A 21,744-nucleotide genomic window follows, 5' to 3' on the forward strand; every position below is an offset into this window, starting at 1 on the left:
TTCAAGTTTCGAATTCAAGATGTGAAACACGTTTATAGACATTTAACAGATAATTATTGTTGCCAGTACTGTCATTACCTTAACATTTTTTTAACTCATTAAAAGAAAAATCACTCATGGGACGTGGGTGTTGCTGGCTGGGCTAATGTACCACTTTGGCTGGAAAACATTGAAATACAAAATCTGGGATATAATTCTAAAGAGCATAGAAGTTTTCAAGGACTTGGGTATATACGTGCACAACGATGGTGACAGAGCACGTGGAGAGGGCAGTTGAAGTATGCAGTGTTCTCAGCTTCATTAATGGAGTACAAGAGAAGGTAGGTGATGTTGACCTCGAACAAGACACCTGTCAGATTTCAGCTGGAATATGGTGTACAGTTGTGGGTCCCGCATTATAGCAAAGATGTGAATGCTTTGGAGACAGTGCAGAAGCAATGTACAAGAATGGTTCTAGGAATGAGAAATTTTAGATATTAGGATAGATTTAAGAAGTTGTGAGTGCTCTGCTTGGAGAGAAACCTACTGACAGGAGATTAGGTACAGGTTTTTCAAATCATGAGCAGGCTGGATAGGATTGTAATTCCCACTCAAAAAGGATCAAAAATAAGAGGGCAAAGATTTAAAGTAACATAAAAACAAAGCAGGAGTGATGAAAGTTTTTTTCAAGCAGCTAATTAGGGTATGGAATGCTTGGAAATGTGATGAAGACAAGTTCAATTGAGACAATCTAAGGTTTTGGATGATTATTTGGATAGAAATAGTGTGTAGGGATTTGAGGAAAAGGTAGGAGATTGATATTAAGTGACAGAGCCAGTGCAGGCACAATGGGCTGAATGGTCTCTTCCTATGCTATAACAATTCTGTAGTTTATTGCCCATTCCTATTTACCATAGAAAATGTAGTGGTGAACCTTCTTGAACCTCTGCAGTCTGTGTACTTTGGGTAGATCCAAAATGCCTTCAGGGACTGATTTCCAGGATCTTTACCTAGTGACAATGAAGGAAGGCAATATATTTCCAAGACAGGGTGATAAGTGGCTTGGAGGAGGACTAGTATGTAGTGGTGCTCCCATTTATCTGCTGCCCTTGTCCTTCTAGATGGTAATGATCTCAAGCTTTGAATGTTCTGAATTTCTATTGTGCATTTTGTAGATGGTAAATACTGCTGATACGAAAGTCAGTAGTGGTGGGGGTGAATGTTTGTGGATGTAGTATTAATCAAGTGGACTATTTTGATCTCGATTGTGTTAAGCTTCAACACTCATCCACTCAAGTGGAGAGTATTCGGTCACACTTTTGACTTATGCCTCATATATGGTGAGCAGTCAATACAAATGGAAAAAAAAAATCTCTTTTTTGTGAAGCATCACACTTACTTTTGATCAGATTCTTTTTGGATTTCTTTGTTAATCTCATCAATTTTTTGCTGAAGTTTCTTTCTTCGCTGCTCAGGTGGAAGATTGCTGAAGTCTTCTGGTCCTGAGCCCTGTGTAAATCACAATCATCAAAGTCAGAATCTCAAGCAGGATTTATATTTTTGGAGTCATATTTTTGTCTGGGTGCCAAACTTTAGTAAAGCGACAGTCATTGTAAAGAGAAACCTTTCTTGTCCAGGAGTTCTAATATGTCAAAACTAAAATAATTTAGCCTTAGTGCCATTGTGCAGACCATTTGCCGGCTTTAACCACCAGTTAATTAAAACTAGATACAGACCTTCATCAAGTATATTTTTCATTTGACTTGGAGTTGGTGTACTGTTTCCTATAATGTTTTGTGCTTAGTTCAGAAAAGGATTCCTGACACAGTAGAAACTCTCACACACGAATATTTGTGTGCATTTACTCATAGTATTCCAATTACTTCATAAAATATGAATCAGTTGCCAGTTGAAATTCTTTTGCAATTTTGGCAGCATCCCACTAACATAGGATCCCCAGAAACACTGGGGAATTTAATTGTCATTTCCGATGGATATTTTACAGTATGTGCTCCATGTTCTCAACGCTGGACAATGCAGTCATGAGATATCTTCCAGAACAACATTAGAAAGTGAACTTAATGACCACCTGGGCCACAGTTATCAATTGGAAGCTGTGCCCTTGATCTCTGCACAACTTAAGGACTAGACCTAGGGCAGGTTGGTGGTCACTGAGAGCCATCATTTACCCCTGCGTCCAATCCCCCTGTCCCAGTCTTCCCATAATCGTGAACACCAGAAACAATTGTCTATCCCCCCTCACCCTCAAATACCACTTACCTTTTCAATGGATAATCATCTATGTGGGGAATGTGAAAGAAGGGGCCATTTTAGCGTAGCCATGACCTTTGGCATGGGACTGTTGGAGTTCTGACCTCTGAATTGACTGGCAGCTCTTGGCAGCTGCCATTTCCTTATCCCTAATCCTGGTAGAAAGCCCAGCTACTTGCTGGAGATTTGGTGGGCTGTTCTATCTTTATAGATGATGGGTTACCCTCCTCCAAGTTCTTCTACTTTCAGACTTAGTCCAAGCATTTTTTTGGAAGATACCAGCCATGTTATAATTAAGGGCAAATCATAGAAATTAAAATTGTTAAAAATATAAGCAGCTGCTTCTAACCATCAAACTGAATGTTGTCACACTTGGAGAAATCAAAATAAATCTAAGCAGGCTAAATGATTACTTTAGATTAATATCAGAGAAATCTGATGTGTTCTTCCATTGCTCTTTAATCATGGAGGAAGTACATTCTCAAATTCCAACTTCAAACCAGAAAGATATTTGTGCATTGCCTGGACAGGAAAGGATTACATTAAAAATAATGCTGGTAAATGATTTTTTAAAAAATGAATATAGATTGAATGACAATAATTCCAAAAGTAGCACTGGCTAATTGATTAGTCTTTACCCTCATACAACAATTAGTGCATTTAAAAGGTACTATAAAGCATTAAGAGGGAAAATTAATCTGCAGAGTTCCCTTTCTGATGCATGCACTTCCACAAAATTTAACTTAGTCAGTTAAAGCTAATCAGCAATGTACAATATTTTAGTTATGTAACTCAATTTTTACTGCACCTTGCAGTGCATGTATGTTCTTTCATACTGTGAAAAATAATATTCCACAATGCAGATTTTGTGACAACAACATGCAAAGTCTGAAAACTGATGTTTTTTAATGTTGTTCTTGTGAAAGTAGTTCAGTCTTGATGCATCTTGTGTACACTGTGGAGTGCAGTGCTAAAAGATAAAGGGTTTCACAATATCTTTATTGTGGATACCCCTCCACATAAAGATAATAAAGAGACAAATCCATAGCAAATAATTCAGAAGGGAATACAGGTATTACAGATGACTAACTCCTTTATTTGTCAGCTTTTATTGCCCCAATATTCCCATTCCAAGAGGTTTAAAGCACTGGAGCAGTTCAGAGGTTGCCTGCTTCTAATAGAAGTGCAGCTAGAGGTGATCAAGGTGGGCATACCTGGGAAGGGATGTAGCAGTGAATTAAACATTAAGCAAACAAATTAAAGAACTGCACATGCTGGAAATCAGAAACAAAAACAGAAATTGTTGAGAAAACTCAGCAGGCCTTGCAGCATCTGTTGAGAGAAAGCTAGTTTTAAACTCTAGTTCTGAAGAAGGGTCACTGGACCTGAAACATTAATTCGACTTTTTCTTAAAAGATTCTGCGAGACCAGAGTTTTCCGAGCAATTTCTGTTTTTGTCTGATTTCCAGCATCCACAGTTCTTTGGGCTTTTTTTGCCTGCTTCTGAATCAGGTAACTAACCATGTGTTTGACTGAAAACATTCAGGACAGAGAGAAACCAGCTACACAAAAATACTCTTCATATAAGGTGGTACTTTCAAAAAGAAATTGTGCTGGTGTGGAGAATTCTAACGATGTTGCTACTTTCAAACAATGGCATTGCCAGTCTGTTTCTTCAAACCCAGATTTGCAAGACAGTTAAGTTAGCATCTCCTGTGTACAGTTTATGAAAACTACTCATGTAAAGTCGAATCCCAACAGGAATTTGGACACAGATGCCTGACTTTATCAGACTCTTTTAAAGTTTTAGAATCCATTACCCCACGTACAATCTGTACCTCTTGGCATGTTAGCTATTTCAAAAGGATATAATGAAGGTGAAAATACAAAAAAAAATTCTGGTCAATAAGCCGAAGGTCTTCTTGATGGCCAGCTTTACACATTCAGTAAGTTTGCTCTAAGCTCTGCCAGGTATCATTAATATTAACAACACGCTAAAGCCAAAACATAATTGCAGGTGAAGGTCTACATGTACTCCAAATACATTCTCACACATAAAAAGTTATTTCTGCTAATATTCATTGCTTTCATTGTCATTGTGTGTATATCAATTCATACATTGCTTTTAAAAAAAAGGTTTTAAACAAATGAAAGCTGAAGACTAAACATCGTTCCAAATTTGAATTAGATTAATTCTAAATTGAAAATCCATTCACACTGTACTGCAATTTTAAAAAATTCACATAGCAGTTTCATGAATAGGTGAGGTTACTGAAACAAACATTTCAGTAATGCTGACACTACGATCAATGATCATTAAAACACTTCCAATCATATCTTTCTAATGTTTTTTCTTGTGTGAATAGAGGTGCATGTAATAGACTAGTGATAAAACTCATAACACCTTTGTTTGCACTTTTAAGTGATCTTAGTTACTCTAAAGAGGCTAATTCATCTTTTGTAGAAAATTGAACACTGTATTCTTGTTTGGAGATTGAATTCTACTATGCAAAACCAAAATGCAAAAATTTTTAGATACCCAAAATGTGGGTACCCAGGAGGAGCAAACTTTCCATTCAATGGTTAAATATAAAGAGCCAATTAAATTCTGTGTCATCCTATTCTTGCTTTGTAGTGTATAAATTCTGCATACTACATTGTATATTTTCATTTCAATGCACAGCACAGTAACTTAATTGTTCTGTGATACACTGAAATTTACAATATGAGCATTCATGAAAATTGTTGCAAGCCATAGAGTCATAGAGATGTACAGCATGGAAACACATCCTTCAGCTCAACTCGTCCATATCGACCAGATATCCTAAATTAATCTAGTCCAATATCCCTTTAAACTCTTCCTATTTTATACCCATCCAGACGACTTTTAAATGTTGTATTTGTACCCAGCTCCACCACTTCCTCTAGAGGTTCATTCCACATATGTATCACCCTCTGGGTGAAAAGTTGCCCCTTAGGTCCCTTTAAATTTTACCTCATCACCTTAAATCTATGCCATCTAATTTTGGACTTCCCTATCTAGGCCAGATTATTGAGAAGCAGACTTTGGTGGAGGTGCCCCATCAGAAATTAAATTTATATTGCTTCTGCCCACTAAAGGCCAGCAAGCAGTAATGGTAAACTTACTTCTCTGGTTATACAATACAGGACGGGGACGGGTAGGGAAGAAAGCTTCAAAAGATTTTGGCCAGGAATTGCATATAAACAAAAGGTGCTGAATTTTCCTAAATGTCTCAAGTATTTTGTCAAATAAGTGTTTAAAATCCTGCTTTGAGTCTGTGGAATAACAGAAGATAGAAATAACTTTGAAATCATTTTTGTTATTCTGCAACCTAACTATTTATACACTACACATCAGTTAAATTATTGCCAAAGGTATGGTCTTATTTATGCACACTGTGTCAGATATGCCCTTCAGATTTGTCCAATCTTGAAATCTCTTTGTACAAACTTGCAGCAACAGTATCAATAAAAAAGAGCAAAAGCAAAATATTATAGATGCTGGAAATCTGAAACAAACAATGCTGGAAAAACTCAGATCTGATGGCATTTGTAGAGAAAGATTCAGAGTTAACGTTTTGAGTCTGGAATGATTCTTTTTCAGAACTTCAGAAGAGGCGTCATACTGGGCTCAAAATGGTAACTGTTTCTCTCTCCACAGATGCTTTCAGACTAGAGTTTCACCTGCATTCTCTGCTTGTTATCAAGTGAAGAACTCTATTCTAAATTGTGTGCTGGAGCAGTCAGACCTGGGTGTATATGTACATTAGTCATTAAGAGTGGCCAGACAGGTTGAAAATGCTATTAAGAAAGCATAAAGTATTCCAGGAGCATTAAGGAGGTTATGATGAACTGCTGTAGGACAGTGGTTAGTCTGCAACCGGAGAATTGCATAAATTTCTGGGTGCTATACTATAGGAAGGACGCAAATGCATTAAAGTGTGTGCAGAAGAGACTTACAAAACATTTTAAGGGATGAAACACCTCAGTTTAGTGAAAAACTGAAAACATTGAGGCTGTTCTCCTTGTAGAGGGGAAAGATAATGGGAGATTTGAAAGAAGTTTCCAAACACATGACAGTTCTAGACAGCAGATTAGGGGAAACTTCCCACTCATAAAAGAATTGCGAGCCAGATGGTACAGTTTTGGCATTTTTGCAAGGGTGAACAAAAAACTTTTTGACAGAGGCAGTAGTTAGGATCTGGAATACACTACTTGGAAGGGTGGTGAAGACAGGTTCAACTGAGGCATTCAAGGTAACAGCAGATAATTATTTAAATAGAAATAATGCACAGAGTTACAAGGAAAAGGAAGACGACAGAGAAATGCTTAGAGAACTGGTGCAGTCACAACGGGCCACATGGCCAGCTTCTGCACTGTAACAATTCTGAGATACTGGCTGCATGCAAAATTGTGATAAAGGTTCACTGAACACTGATCATAAAGAAGCTTTTTATTTATATTGAGCATTTAGCTTCATAGTTACGTATTATACTTCTTTGCTTCACTTGACATTAGAACTTCAAAACCCCGTTATATTGAAAACCCCAAAGCTACGGCATCCCTTCTAGCTTTCTTAATCTGATCTGAGTGTTAGTTTCACTGCGAAAAAAAGCATGTCCCTTCAATATCTGTAATTTTGCCAAATGGGAAAAAGATCTCCCATTGAAAATAAATGTTCAAGAAATATTTTCAAAGTACAGGTGAAGCAATTGCAAATAAGGTCAAGTTAGGATATACGTGTTTTGAGTTTGTGAAAGTGGATGAATGCTATTCTTTTGGATTACCTGATTATAACTTTGGGAGACAAATTCTCAGATTTGTAAAGAATCCTGCTGTTTTGAGAGCATTGAGAAAAAATATGTAATGTTTTGCAAAGTGTTTGGTAGCATTATTGGAAAGAGATAACCAGTTTTAAGAAAATTAACTACACACTGAACATGAAAAGATAATTTTTGACATTCAATACTAGACTAGTTTTTTTTCTACAAAGTATTTCAGACAATGATCCGTTAAATAAACGAGAGACACTTACTTTACAAAATTTGGTTAAAATTCTGACAGCTATCCAGATAATATGAATAATACAAGACACAACTGAGATTCATGCTTGAATTCATGGGATCATGTTTCTGTTAGCGATTTCTGTTAACTCTGTCATCTTTATCAGTGCAGTCTCTTCAAATTTGGACTCTTGCAATTTCATTACTCCTTCTTTGAGGGTGAATCCATGGTTCAAACTGCTCAAACTTCAATAACTGACATTACAAGAGACACATTTTCCTCAAGTGTATATGAAAAAAAGAAGAATTCTAGCCTAATCGACTAAGGAAGGTTTTAAGTATTTTTTCTTCACCTTTACAGAAACAGGAAAATATAAGTTGCCAGCAATGAATGATGAATATTCTGATAAATATAGTAAGGGTATGCAAGGCTTCTCAAAAGGTCAATGACAGGCAAAGAACTGAAGTCAGAGAGTCATACAGCATGGAAACAGACCCTTTGGTCCAACTTGTCCATGGCAACCATGGTCCTAAACTAAACTAGCCCCACCTGTCTATGTCTGGGTCATATCCCTATCAAACCTTTTCTGCTCAAGCAATTATCCAAAAGGTCTTTTAAACATTCTAACTGTACCTGTGTCCACCACTACTTTTGGCAGTTCATCCCAACACTAACCACTCTGTGTAAATAAAAGTGTAAAAGTAATTGTACCTTGATGGAAAATAAATTGAAGTCAATAGTAAACTTTCTTTTTTCAATACCTGCATGTATTGTGACCTTAGAATATAGAAAATATTCTATAATCCAACCTCAATATAGGCCATATGTGGATTATTTACAGTTGACGTACTTGGACTAATGTACCAAGAGTCTGTATGTGGACAAGTAAAATTAACATATGTGCTTAGATACACAAACTTATCACACAAAATACATATAAATTATTTAGTTTATTAGCATTATAAATCAGATATATGAAGATCAACAGAAAAAATGCTGCACTTTTAATTGCACGTTAATTGCTTAAAGCTTTAATTAAGACCAAGATACCATGATCACCTCAATTAGATTCCAGGCCTGTACATTCAAAGTTTTCTGACAAAACAAAACAGACATGGACAAAAGACAAATACAAGATCATCACAATTAACTTCACAGGTGGTTAACAGGATTGGTAAATCATATTAGAACTTGAACAGACACACAAAATCCAACATTGCTTACCAGTTTGAGAGAAAGCTTCACGCAAAATTGGAGAGGAAAGGTTGGAAAAAGAAAACAAAAATTGACAAGTCAATAGAAGATGATTACGTGTTTGAAAATTCTTCTTAAGAATTATCTGTATTGAATGAACATTGTGAACATTAGTGAACCTGGTTCATAAGGAAGCCATCTTAAAATGATCCATGAGGATGTGAAAATTATATTATCGTACAGTAAAAAAACTGTACAATATTAGTGCAAGGTTTGAACAATATCAAATAAGAACATAAGAGAATGAAACAGTCAGAGCATTATGTCTATTCCTACTACAGGCTATATACAATCAACTCTACTGGACTTTGTCCAGCACTGTTTACTTTCAGAAACAGGATTCTGTAAAATTTCTACCAAAGACTAAGCTAAATTCTAAGACATCAATCTAACTTCCTGAGAGTGTGGTGCTGGAAAAGCACAGCTGGTCAGGCAACATCCAAGGAGAAGGAGGATCGATGTTTCAGGCGTAAGCTCTTCATCAGGAGTGAATCCTGATGAAGAGCTTATGCTTGAAATGCCGACCTCTTGCTCCTCGGATGCCGACTGACTAGCTGTGCTTTTCCAGCAGCACACTCTTGACTCTGATCTCCAGCACCTGTAGTCCTCACTTTCTCCCTCTATCAATCTAACTTGCATTCACTGTCATATTTTCATAATTGCAGCAGCTTGGGGACCATCACATGCTGCAAATCAAATATCATCCTTACATCCCTAATTTCTAGTTACAACATAAATATTCTCTTTGGTCTTTCTGACAAGCGCTATTACAACTGCAAATTTAGTCTAATGCAAGCTTATTAGTGATATTCAAAATGACATCCGAGGTCTCTCATTCTCTTCGCCACAATCACTATTTGCATGTTTTAGCAGATACTTCTCATATCATCATGCAATTGAAGTGCCTTCAGAATATGCAATGGAAAATACGCATTAGCTGTTTACAAATCACTGATTAGGAAAAATGCTATTTACTACTTGCTTGTGAATTAGAGTGTGATGCATATTAATGAAATATAAAAATGATGTTATTTTCTGCTCCATATCCTCTGTTCCATACAGTATTATAAGGATAATACAACATTGTTTAAATTCCAGAGAGCTCAATTTTCTCATTTTCAATCCTTTCCGCATTTCACCTGTACAGAATCAAAACATACCATCTTTTACAATGTAGTACACTACCAGTGGTCTGATTAATGGCAATGTGTCAGATATGTTGTGACTGATTTTGGAGCCTGTAGACTACTGCATTCCAAGGCAAAGTGCTCATGATGCAAGTTTAAACTTGCAAGTACAATTTATTGGGATGATGATATTGTTACATTTTGATGTCACATCACAGTTTTTCTACTACATTATTCAGATAATTTGCAGGTACTATATGAGAATCAAGCAGAGTCTTTTCTATTAATTAAAGAATATTCAAAAACATGTACAATTTTCAGTAACGTTCTAACTATTGCTGAAACTCATGCCCACAGATACTCAGTCAACAACAAATGCCACTTCAACTAAACAAGACAAACAATGAAGAAACACTGTGCTTTCAAATAATGCTCCATTCACCAACTTGGCTAAAAGCTAGAAATACTTACTAAACAAAATCAAGTAATGTTCAGTGAGTAAAAGCCTACATCAAAGTTTGAATTTTACATTCAAGTGCTTAACTTCGAGGTACCATGGTTTCTATATAAAACAAAAACCAAAGACAATTTAAGTATTTCCTGCCCACCACCCCCTCACTGTACCTTATAGACATTAGTGTTTTAAAAACAGACACTTAGATTTGAAGAATAAGTGTTGGATGGGCTGAATGGCATGTGTTTCCCATGCCCTTATGGTGAGTGATTCATAGTGAAAGCCAACATATCATAATTAAGTACAACCAAGAATATTGCTTTACATGTCACAAACCTTACTGCCAAAACCATGTTATTTACATTCCAATAACATAACAGAATGGCCACCTTATGAACCTTAGCCCAGAACAATGAAGATGTAACAGAAGCTTTTCTAACAGACAAACTACTAGCACAACACAAACATGAAAAGCTTCACATTTAATGTACTACATATCTTGTGCTCTGGAAAAAATAAAACAGGATTTTAAAATCGAAATTTAGTTAAACTAAACTCTAATGCTATAAAAAAATGTTGTTAAATTGCCTTTAAAAACTCTCAAATGGAAAAAGAAATTATTCCTTTGGGGACAGAAGAATTAACTAAAAATAGGAAACTGAAATGCCAAAATAGGTTTTTTTGTATCAAACATAGACAATCCTTAAATTAAGTTCAACGGAATAAAATCATTTTCAGCTTTTCAACTGGCTTAGTATGTTGATAATTCAAGTGACATCAAGTCAGAATAATAATTATCAGGTATTTAAAACAGAACCAAAAATAAAATTAAAACTATGCATAACAAAATCAAACAAACAGAATTCAACTGAATTCAAGGTAACTTGGGATAGGCAATAGATTCTAGCCAAGCCAGTGATGCCCATTATTCTAGGAATTAATTAATTGGAAAATGAATGACAAATCTTCATAAATATCTAAATTCTAAATAAACACAAATGTTATTCTACAGTGTACATCCTTCTGGCCTTAGATAACTACACATTAAGCACAAAGTATTTATTCTGGATTCAAAACTTAATTTACTTTATTCAAATATTTAAACTAAAATTTTAAATTATTTTATGCAAGACTCAATTATGGCTAACATTACTGTAAAATATTGTAATATTGATGCATTACCTCAGAAAAAGGTTTTTACAAAAAGTACCTAGACTAGCCGCAATCCTAATGTTAGTTAGATGTGATCTTAAGTTTTATAAGTGCTGTTCAACAAGAGGTTAGTTCATTACCTAAACTATTTTAACTACAGCTACAAAATTCAGAGCTGTGAATTAATGCCCCAAACGCAGAATCCATATCAGCATGCCTTCTCAAAAATTACATCATCAAATGTGAATTTGCTGTCATCAATTTTCCTTTCACTCCACTACATTTCTCCTTTAGCTTACCCGACTGAAAACATGGGTAGATAGACGTGCTTAATTCACTGGTTAGAGATAGCAACAGTGTAGGTGTCCAATACACTACAGGTTAGAAGATCAAAGTACTGACCTATTTTTCCCAATTCTTCAATAGGCGCAGTGAAGTAATCCTCATGAAGTGAATAAATTCCCCAAAGGGTAGGTAAAATAACAAATTTCTTCTATGCAACCTACAATACCCAATTTTATCTGTTTGGTACAGTACTTGGGCTCGCTGCAGTCAACACTTACTTTTCACAAGTGCTATTCATCATCTTAAACCTGATTGTAATTTATTGTTGGCTATACTTTTCAGATTTCTGGCATGACCCATTGTGGATGATCTCAACATTTTCATAAAATATGACTTCATTCTTTTTCCATAGAAATCAGAGGTAACCCTACAGCTGAAATGAGCTATTTCCTCTGAAGAATCATGTCTATGACTTACACATATCCCAGAAGCAAAAATGGCTTAATACAAACTGAGGAGTCAATCGCAATCTGTTTGGAATTACATTGATTTACATGAAATACCCTCTTCTCTTCTTAAAAGTAGCTGTTTCCATCACCTTATTCCATTTATGTGGCTGCAGGCAGATTTGAGTAACATGTTGAAGTGGTCATGCCAGCAAGAGAAAAAGATCCCTACTGTCATGGGTTTAGCTCAGCTGTTTACAGGTCATAAATACTGATCCAAATTTTTATCTCTAACACAACAGCAAAACAGTTCTTGGCATCTACCTCAGCGATTTCAGGCAAAACTTCTTCACGAACAGTTTTTTTCCCCTCATGCCTCCCCACTCCGCAACCAACATAAATCTATATCCTAAGAATTTTTTGTTGCTCTCCAAAGAGTGGTATATTCATGGTATGTAATTAACTTTCCATTATCCATATTGTGCTTTATTTCCAGCGTCACATGTATTAGTGGGGCCCACTTTTATTTTTGAAGAGGGTTTCACTGGCATTATCTAGGTAGTATTGGATGAACACCTAAAGCATCTAAATACTTGCTTGTCAATATATTTTTCAAATTAGGGAGTGAACTATTAAAATCTGATGGGGACAATGAGAAAGTAGGCGGACTTGGAATTCCGCACCTCTGGCCAACCAAAGCAGACTTGCCTTAGGGTCAATTTCAAACAACTCAGACCAGTAGTGATATAGCACTATGCACATAAGTGACAGATAACAATTTTAAGTAATAAGGCCACTCTCCCCAGCTGGTTGAGGTGGAGGATATGTGTGTGTGTGTGTGTGTGTGTGTATTCTGACCGGTTGGGGCAATTTTATTTGAAAAATTGTTTGGAATGTTGAGTCAGCACTTCCACCTTGAGTTGTACTGTGCCTGCATCGGCACTGACAGGACGACACTTTGTCAATGCCTCATATTGATTCTGCAGAGTCAATGCTTTTGTATCATTCGGTGAGGACAGTGAGCCTGCCACTTTGAAAATCTCATTGAGGTCTACATCTGGCACAGTGTGGGGTTGTTATTCTCATGCCTGTCTTGACTGCAGGCTGAAAATGCAGCCCCTGTTGATTTCATAAGACTGAGAATTAGTTCTAATTTTTATTGCAGTATGGAATAAAACCATAAACAGCTACTGTGATTGCCAAAACAAATTTTGTATTAACTTTGCACCTAAAAAGCAGTGAGTTGCAGTGTCCCAGAGGAAAAAAATACCATAAATCTTGTTAGTGCAACATACTGATCTGACTCATCTTGCATCCTTCAAAATGGAGGTCCAGTACAATCATTTGCAAGTATCACTGTTTTTTAACCTTTGAGTTATGTTATCAAGCATATAGCTGACATCACAGACTTTACAGCTATTTTCAACAGCTGCACATATATACTTAACATTTGGGGTCTTTGGATAACAATTGTGAGAAAAATTGGGATTAATCTTTCTTTAACTCTTTGGGAGCGTGTGTTCGACTGTTGAAATACATTAAATATCCCATTTCAAAAGCCAGCAGTAGCTTCAAATGCACATCTGTTTTTCAATTTTGTTATTTTGCAGTGGTACGTTATTCAATTGGCATGCTTATATTACATATTATTTACTGGGAATTGAAGATTCACAATTTTCATTCAAAAGCCTTCAGAATTAAAAAAAAGTCAAACTGGAAAGCCAAATGAGAGATTAAAGGTACTTTGTACTAGTTAACTTCACCTGGGGCAGTAATGTATACTACAATTAGCCTCAGCACCGTTCAGTTAAGGTGGATGTTATGTTCAAATTATGCACCACTGTTTGATAAGTATTTGTTTCTAAAGGTTGAGGGTAGAAGTAGGCTCAACAGTGCTGAGCTCCATAATAGAATTTTTTTGTTGCTCTCCAAAGAGTGGTATATTCATGGTATGAAATTAACTTTCCATTTTAAGCACACAATTGCAAAATCAATTATTCCCATGCCAATGCATCAGAAAAAAAAATCCATATTGTGCTTTATTTCCAGCCTCACATGTATTAGTGGGGCCCACTTTTTTTTGAAGAGGGTTTCACTGGCATTATCTAGGTAGTATTGGATGAACACCTAAAGCATCTAAAATACTTGCTCGTCAATATATTTTTCAAATTAGGGAGTGAAATCTGATGGGGACAATGAGAAAGTAGGTGGACTTGGAATTACTATCATGGTCCTGAAATCTCCTTGTATGATACTTGAAACGTCGTGAACATTCTACTACATTAAAGGGAGTACACAAAAGCACTATACAGAAGCAAGCAGGTGTTTTTGATTCTGCATCACACAATTAGGACTCAATGTTCAGTTGGGTGAAAACCAGAGAAATAATTGTGATCCTATAAGGAATCAATGCCTTGGGAAGATGAGGAAATTACAATCTTATTGCCAGAGTAGAAATCTGCTAGTTTCTCCTTTTTCTGCATTAACTGTCTAAAATTTATTATGGTTTTAAAATTACATTTTTTTTTAAATTAAAAGAAAAAAGTGACTTGATTATTTTCTCCCACTGTGGATGCTCCTTTTTCCTAGTACACAGCATGCAGTCACCGACTCCCAGCTGTACATTTGTACCAGAGTTCCAAAATGACTTGTCTATTTTCCATTCTTGCCTGAAAAAATGAGTGTCCGCTATTCGATAGCACAAATTTATCATGGCTGAGATGAAGATTTCAAACAAACAGATGTTCAAAGAGATGAGATCATGGCCTATCATATTATAGCATGTATGTTACACTGCCAGAATGTTGAAATATTTTGGAAATATGGACATTTTCATTAAAGTACTTCTATTCCTATGAAAGCATGCTAATGAGAACCAGTACTTGGGAACATTAATTTAGTACAACACTGATTCAGGTTTTCTTTAAATAGTTTATCTTCTTGGCAAAAACGACATCACAGTTTTAAAAACCAACAATGAGAAACACAAAATCACAACCTTATGATTCATTGTATTCAGCCTGCATATGCTTCTCAATATAGCATTAGCAAGCAACTACTCTATGGATAATTATGATGGGGTTTAGAGCCACGAGATGCAATAACACATAACAATGAAGCAGCAAGTCCATGTGTTATTGTGAATTCTAGTCAGTAACCCCACTTACACAAATAAGTTAACCTCATTACAATAAACCGTACATGGCAGAGCTAGAATTAAATTTGTATTTCAAAATATAAGGTTTAGGTATAATGATCTCTTCTTTAAAAGGTACAATATTCTCATGATGAATTTTTGTTGTGTGCTGCAACTTTAGCCTTTTTGTTTTATATCTTATGAAAGATTTGTTTATTAGCATAATGATGAGGTTAACAGCTGGTGTTCTGGTGATACCAAAGAAGAAAGGCATCTCTGCGTTTATCGTCAGTATTCTTGTATCACTGGGATTGATCAACAGAGCTTCTATTTCAACACTTCCACAAGGAAAATCATGCAGCTCTGAAATAATTAACAACAAAACTGTGTCTTTAGTACTGTACTGTTGCTTCCTGGTCTTTGGGTTTGTAGGTTTTATTTACAAGCATAATATTCCAGGTATATGGTAAACCAACCACAAGGAATGCTCTGATCGGCCTTTATCATAACCCCACTCTTCACTAATCAATTAACTACTTGGATCATGTCTCCTTTCATGCCACAGCACAAATTAAAATCCAAATCTTTGAATTAATCATGCTAATACTCGTCAATATTAAAATTACCCTAGGACAAACTATGCAGTGTAATGGTAACTTTACCTCAGCAAAACACAAAGTAAGTACTTGCACAAGCACACCTTAAGCATTTTTAAACAACAGTATAAATGTTTGGGGAGTTTGGATTTGGGAGCAGGGAATCGATTTTAGAAATGCAAGTTGTCTCCAAATTGTAACATTTATTCTGTTTAACATACAATCAAGTGTTCTGATCCACAGAAAGGAGTTATGTGCTTTATCAAGTCAGGATCTTCAAAACCATGAAGAGGTTTGACAGGGTAGTCAGATATGTTTCCATTAGTGTGGTGAGTACAAAACAAAAGTCAAAAGTATAAAATAGCTATAATTTAGAATAATTAGGTGGTTGTTTCTAACCAGTGTTGACTCAATGGTCCGAAGGGCCCTTTTATGTGCTTTCGAGGTCTATGACTCTATAGCTATTAAATTCAATAAGAAACTTAGAAGAAACCTTTTTATCCAGAGAATAGGATATAGAATGTATCATATGGAGTTGCAGAAGTGAATATCATATGTACTGGAAAGCCAGACAACTGCAAATCAGAAAAAGGAATTGAAGAATATATTAATTGTGTTAGATGAAGGCAGGATGTACAACTCACTTGTTCTGTGCTGTATGTTTACCTAATTTGACCTCTGCACATCATTCCTATATATCCACCTTTTCGCAGCTGGGGACCCGTGTTCCTTCATCTACCTGAATTTATTTTCGAAGGTATGTAAAGTGACTTTCCTTTGTTGATGAACATGGATTCTGGGTAATCCAAGATGGAGGACGGGAAAAATTTCTGGCTGTAACAGCTGCTTTTTTTTGAGGTATTTTAGGTGCTGGAGGTGATTTCCTCGAATTCCAGGAGCAGCAATAACTGTTTCATATGCTATTGTTTTAGAACTTTGGAAAAAAAAAGTCAAAACAACAGCAGTTTTAAAAGGAAGATGATCAGACAAAGGAAGCATATGGTGAGGTCATTGCGAGAGAGAGCGAGAGAGAAAGAGAGAGAGAAAGAACGAACGAACCTGCACAGTTACTGCCTTTGCTATTTTGAATTCATGTATCGCTGGACATCGGAGTGCGTCTCGGAAAATTAACAAACAGTGAAATTCACAACTAATCTTGGAGGAACCAGTTCACAACATAGAATCAACTAAGTTAATCGTTGTTTTAAGTGTGGCTGACAGAGAATCTGCAGTAGTGAGTAGAATGGATTCTTTCTTGATCATATGTTTTTGGAGATATGTCTCTTGATTAGACTTAAAATATAAGCCATAACTATTAATTTAACCTGGGGCAGTGTTTTGTAGAGGAATAAGACGGTGTTATTTTCTGGGTCTGTAGATTGTGAAGGAGCAAAAATGGCCTTTAGTACAGTGATATGTACTTCTTGTCAGATGTGGGAGTTTAAAGAGAATTTAAGGATTACTGTGGATTATATCTGTCATAAATGCTGTTGGATGCGAATCTTATCAGATCGAATGGATTGGTTGGAGAGACAATTAGAAGCAATGAAGAATTTGCAACAGCAACAGTATGTGATGGAATGGCAGTTATAGGAAGGGGGGAGCGCGGGGGGGAAGTCTCAGATGCAGTCACATAGATGGGTTAACTCCAGGAAAGATAAGAGAGGTAGGCAGCTAGGGCAGGACTCTTTTGTGGATATACCCATTTGAAACAGGTATGCTGTTTTGGAAAATGTAGGGGGTAATGGTTTATTCAATAAGCTGCCAGAGGTAGTGGTGGAGACTGGTACATTAAAGAGGCATTTGGATGGGTATATGAATAGGAAGGGTTTGAAGTGATATGGGCTGGGTGTGGGAGGTGGGACTAGATTGGGTTGGGATATCTGGTCGGCATGGGCGGGTTGGATCGAAGGGTCTGTTTCCATGCTGTACATCTCTATGACTCTATGTGCATTAGCAGTCCTTACTAAAGGAAACATGCATTATTAGGTGCCGTTATGTGCCTTGACAAGAGGGCAAAAAGGTAGCAACTGCTCCAATTTTCCTTCATAATCAACAACTGATGCAGTGACAGAATTAATATCAAATAGTGGTTAAGTTAGTACTAAAACATTGCTGAAAGGAGACAAAATTTAAGCTTTTCGTAAGGACAAGGAAACAGAAAAAGGGACACCATTTTACACAACATAAGAAGAGAGTACCTATTGGATGGGTCATTGTCAGCATGAGATGCAGCTGCAACAGTCAATCTTAGGTCTCAAAATCTCCAATACCTGCTCACACCCTATGTCAAGCTGTTCAAGAACTCAGTCTCTATTTCTGAATTTGGTGCCTACAACCTCCTCCTCTGATGTGAAGTAATCATCTAACATCCTAACAATGTCCTCCGGCTACATGCTCAGAGCTCCTCCCTCTCCCCCGCCACAAAACTTGGTCCCTAATCTTTTCCTCATTATCCTCTTCCTCTTGATGTAGTTATAGAATACTATGAAATTTTCTCTAATCTTACCTGTCAGTGTGTTTTTCTGCCCCCTCTTTGCTCTAATGCTTTAAGTTTTCCTTGCACTGGCCATATTCGACAGAGGCCACGATTGATTTACTCCTTTTGTATCGATTAAATGTCACTTTTCCTTCTTATCCAATACTGAATATTCCTAGACATTCCAGGTTCTCTGAACTGGTTGCTTCTAAGTGTCACCCTAAAGGGAACACAATGTCCCCAATGTCTCCTCTCACCAAATTCTATTTTAAATGATCCCCTCTCTACTGCTCTGCAGATTTACTGAGAAGTAGCTATTTCCAGTATACTTTGGTCAGGCTTGCCTTATTTAATAAAATCCCAAACTAGTTTTTGCAGACCCTTTTCCTTTACCACAATAAATAAACTTAAAACAGAGTGTTGTGGTCACAGTTACTAAAATGCTCTCCTATTGCCGCCTCAAACACTTGTCTAGCTTCATTCCCCAGAATTAGTTTCAACATTACACCATCCCTTGTTGAACATTATACATGTTGATATCAGAAGCTCTCCTGAGTGCACTGCAAGAAATCTGCCCCCTGTAAAACCTTTAAACTATTACCATCCCATTTCATGTTGGGGAAGTTAAAATCTCGTAACACAATTGCTCTAATTGTTTTTACATATCTTGCTGAATAGCTGCTCCTCTTGGTCTAAAATACACCCCCAGCAGCGTGGCTGCTGTTTTCTTATTATTCAGCTCTACCAATAACATTTCATTTGAAGGCCTTTCTAAGATAGTGTCCTTTATTATTGCAATTATTACTTAAATTAATATGACATACCTCCTCTTTCATACCCTGCTCTGTCCTGCATGATGATCGTACACCCAGAATGATGAGTTGTTAGTCCTGACCCTTCCTCAACCACATCTGTGATTACAACATGTCAATTCTACATGACAACCCTAAACCTTGACTCATCTGTGTTACCTAAAATATTCCTAGCATTAAAGTTGGGGCCATCTAGCTTCACTTATTCCCTAAAAACTCAATACGATTGAACTCCCTCTGCCTGATTCCTTTTCTAAAGTATGGTGTGTGCACTCCCCCAGCCAAATTAATTTAAGCTCCTTCCAACAGCAGTAACAAAGCCACCGGTAGTGTTGATCCCATTCTGGTTAAGATGAAGATAGTCCACTTGTAGATGTCTCACCTTCCTCAGAAATAGTCTCCGTGATCCAGGAATCTGAGACCCTCCCTTCTGCACCAACTGTTGAGCCATGCATCCATCTGCCGTATTTTCCTATTTCTATACTCAATAGTAGGTAGCACCAGAAGTAATCCAAAGATTACAACATTTAAAATCCTGCTCTTTTGTCTACTGCCTACCTCCCCAAGTTCTTGAAGACCTCATCCCTCATTCTACCCATATCTACCAACATGCACCATAATCGGTGTCTTATTACCCTTCCTCTTCAGGATGCCCTGCAGCCAGCGACATTCCTAACCTTGACACCAGTGAGGCAATCAGGTCTGTGTCTATAGAAACACTTATCTAGTCTCCTAATTAATCCCCAATCAGTGTTGCTCCTGTTTTTTCCTTCATCTCTTCCTGCACAGTCAACCCACATGTGGTATCACAGCTTGGCTCTGTCTGCATTTCCTCAAAGAACCAGTGACCACAGTTTCCAAAATGGAAAAGTCAATTTGTCAGTGGGACTCCGTGGAACTGCTGCACTACCTGTCTGATTCACTTCAACTATCTAGTGGTCACCCATTTCCTTAATTCCTTCGGTCCCTTGAGCTGCAGTGTGACCATCTCTCTAAACATGCTATCACAGAGTCATACAGCATAGAAATGAACCCTTTCGTCCAACTCGTCTGTGTCAACTAGACATCCCAATCTGACCTAGTCCTATTTGCCAGTGTTTGGCCCATATCCCTCTAAACCCTTCCTATTCAAATAGCCATCCAGATGCCTTTTAGATGTTGTAATTGTACTTGCCTCTACCACTTCCTCTGGCAGCTCATTCCATACATGCACCACCCTCTGCATGAAGAAGTTATCCCTCAGGTCCTTTATAAATTTTTCTCCTTTTACCTAGTTTTGGACTCCCCAAACCATACGAAACGACCTTGGCTACTCATCCTATCTATACTCCTCGATTTTATAAACATCTATAGGTCACCTGTCAGCCTTGGACACTCCAGAAGAAAAGCCCCAACATATTCAGCCTCTATAACTCAAACCCTCCAGTCCCAGGAGCATCTTTGTAAATCTTTTTTGCATCTTTTCAAGTTTAACAACATCCTTTCTATAGAATGGCTACTATATTTGCAGTATTCTCACCAATATCCTGTACAGCCTTCGTCTTAAAGGGAACCCAAACTTTACAATTTTCCAGAGGACAATGGGGAAAGAGGAATGTTGAGTGGGAAGGACGATGTCAACTCCTAAACAGCTTGCAGTAGCAACATGACTTATCCATATAACACCCAAATGTGCCACTGTGTCTCCAGCCACTGCTCGAGCTCTGAAACACTGAGCTCAAGTTTCTGCGGTTGGGAGCATTTCCTGTACACATGGTCATCTAGGATGTCAGTCAAGTCCATGACTTCCCATATACGACAGGACACATTCTACTTGGCTGATCTCAGCTGCCCTTACTTAAATGTGAACGTATTTTGTTTTACAAACTTTCTTCAACCGATAAATCACAGAAAGACCTAATAAATTACAAACCACAAAAAAAACCTGTCCCTCACTCAGCCTGTGCCAATCATCCATGCAAAACTATAGCCTTGAAGAATCACAGATCATTCTATTGTGAATGTGATAAAAGGAAAGTATCCCTTGACCTGGCTGCAGACTTTGACATGTCCTTGCTCAACGCCACTGTACTATTATCCAGCTAGGTGGAACTGCATCTGTCTAGTACAAATCTTACTTAGTGAAATGTAACAACAGGATTACCTACAATGATTTCTATTCCTACTTCTAACATTCTCTCACTCACCACACCCACACACACACCCCTATTCTGGGTCTCTTCCAATTTATTACCTGGATTCAGTCCTCAGTGATTTCATCCAAAAACACATGGTAGCTCTATATGTATGCTGATAACACTGAGGTCTACCTCATCATCCCATCTCTTGACCCCTCCCTATCTCTAAATTAACAAACCATCCAGTACTGACTGAACAGAAATTTTATTCAATTCAATGAGAAAATCAAGCTAACATCTGCAGTCCTCACATCAAACACTGTTCCATCGCTACTAACACCGGCTTTCCACCTAGAAACTGTCTGAACTAGACTGTTTGCAATCTTTATGTTATTTTCATTTCTAAGACAAGCTTTCAATCAGACTATGAAGAATCATCCAGTACAGGAGAGGTCCTTCGGCCTATTGAGTCTGTACTGCCAAAAACTCATGCCGCAGCCTTGAATGATATGACATTTCAGGTTTACATTCAAGTACTTTTCAAAAGGTTGGAAGGTTATCCACTTCAACTACCTTCCCAGGCAGTGAATTATCTGTGCCACTTATAATTT

At 37.1% G+C, this 21,744-nt stretch overlaps 1 protein-coding gene across 14 annotated transcripts in view; it reads right to left on the minus strand.

Annotated features, from left to right (window-relative positions):
* Positions 1 to 21,744, minus strand: part of fnbp1b (formin binding protein 1b) — a 228,252-nt gene that overhangs the window by 40,862 nt on the left and 165,646 nt on the right. For 10 of the 14 annotated variants that reach the window (XM_072565696.1, XM_072565695.1, XM_072565694.1 and 7 more), the window contains 2 exons: positions 8,500 to 8,514; positions 1,379 to 1,488 (listed from right to left, as the gene is read on the minus strand). In XM_072565696.1, the coding sequence (XP_072421797.1) occupies positions 1,379 to 1,488; positions 8,500 to 8,514 (125 nt within the window). The remainder of the gene's footprint in view (positions 1 to 1,378; positions 1,489 to 8,499; positions 8,515 to 21,744) is intronic. The other 4 variants (XM_072565704.1, XM_072565700.1, XM_072565705.1 and 1 more) reach the window with 1 other exon arrangement.

The sequence above is a fragment of the Chiloscyllium punctatum genome, chromosome 49, assembly GCF_047496795.1.
Source record: "Chiloscyllium punctatum isolate Juve2018m chromosome 49, sChiPun1.3, whole genome shotgun sequence".
Classification (NCBI taxonomy): Eukaryota; Metazoa; Chordata; class Chondrichthyes; order Orectolobiformes; family Hemiscylliidae; genus Chiloscyllium; species Chiloscyllium punctatum.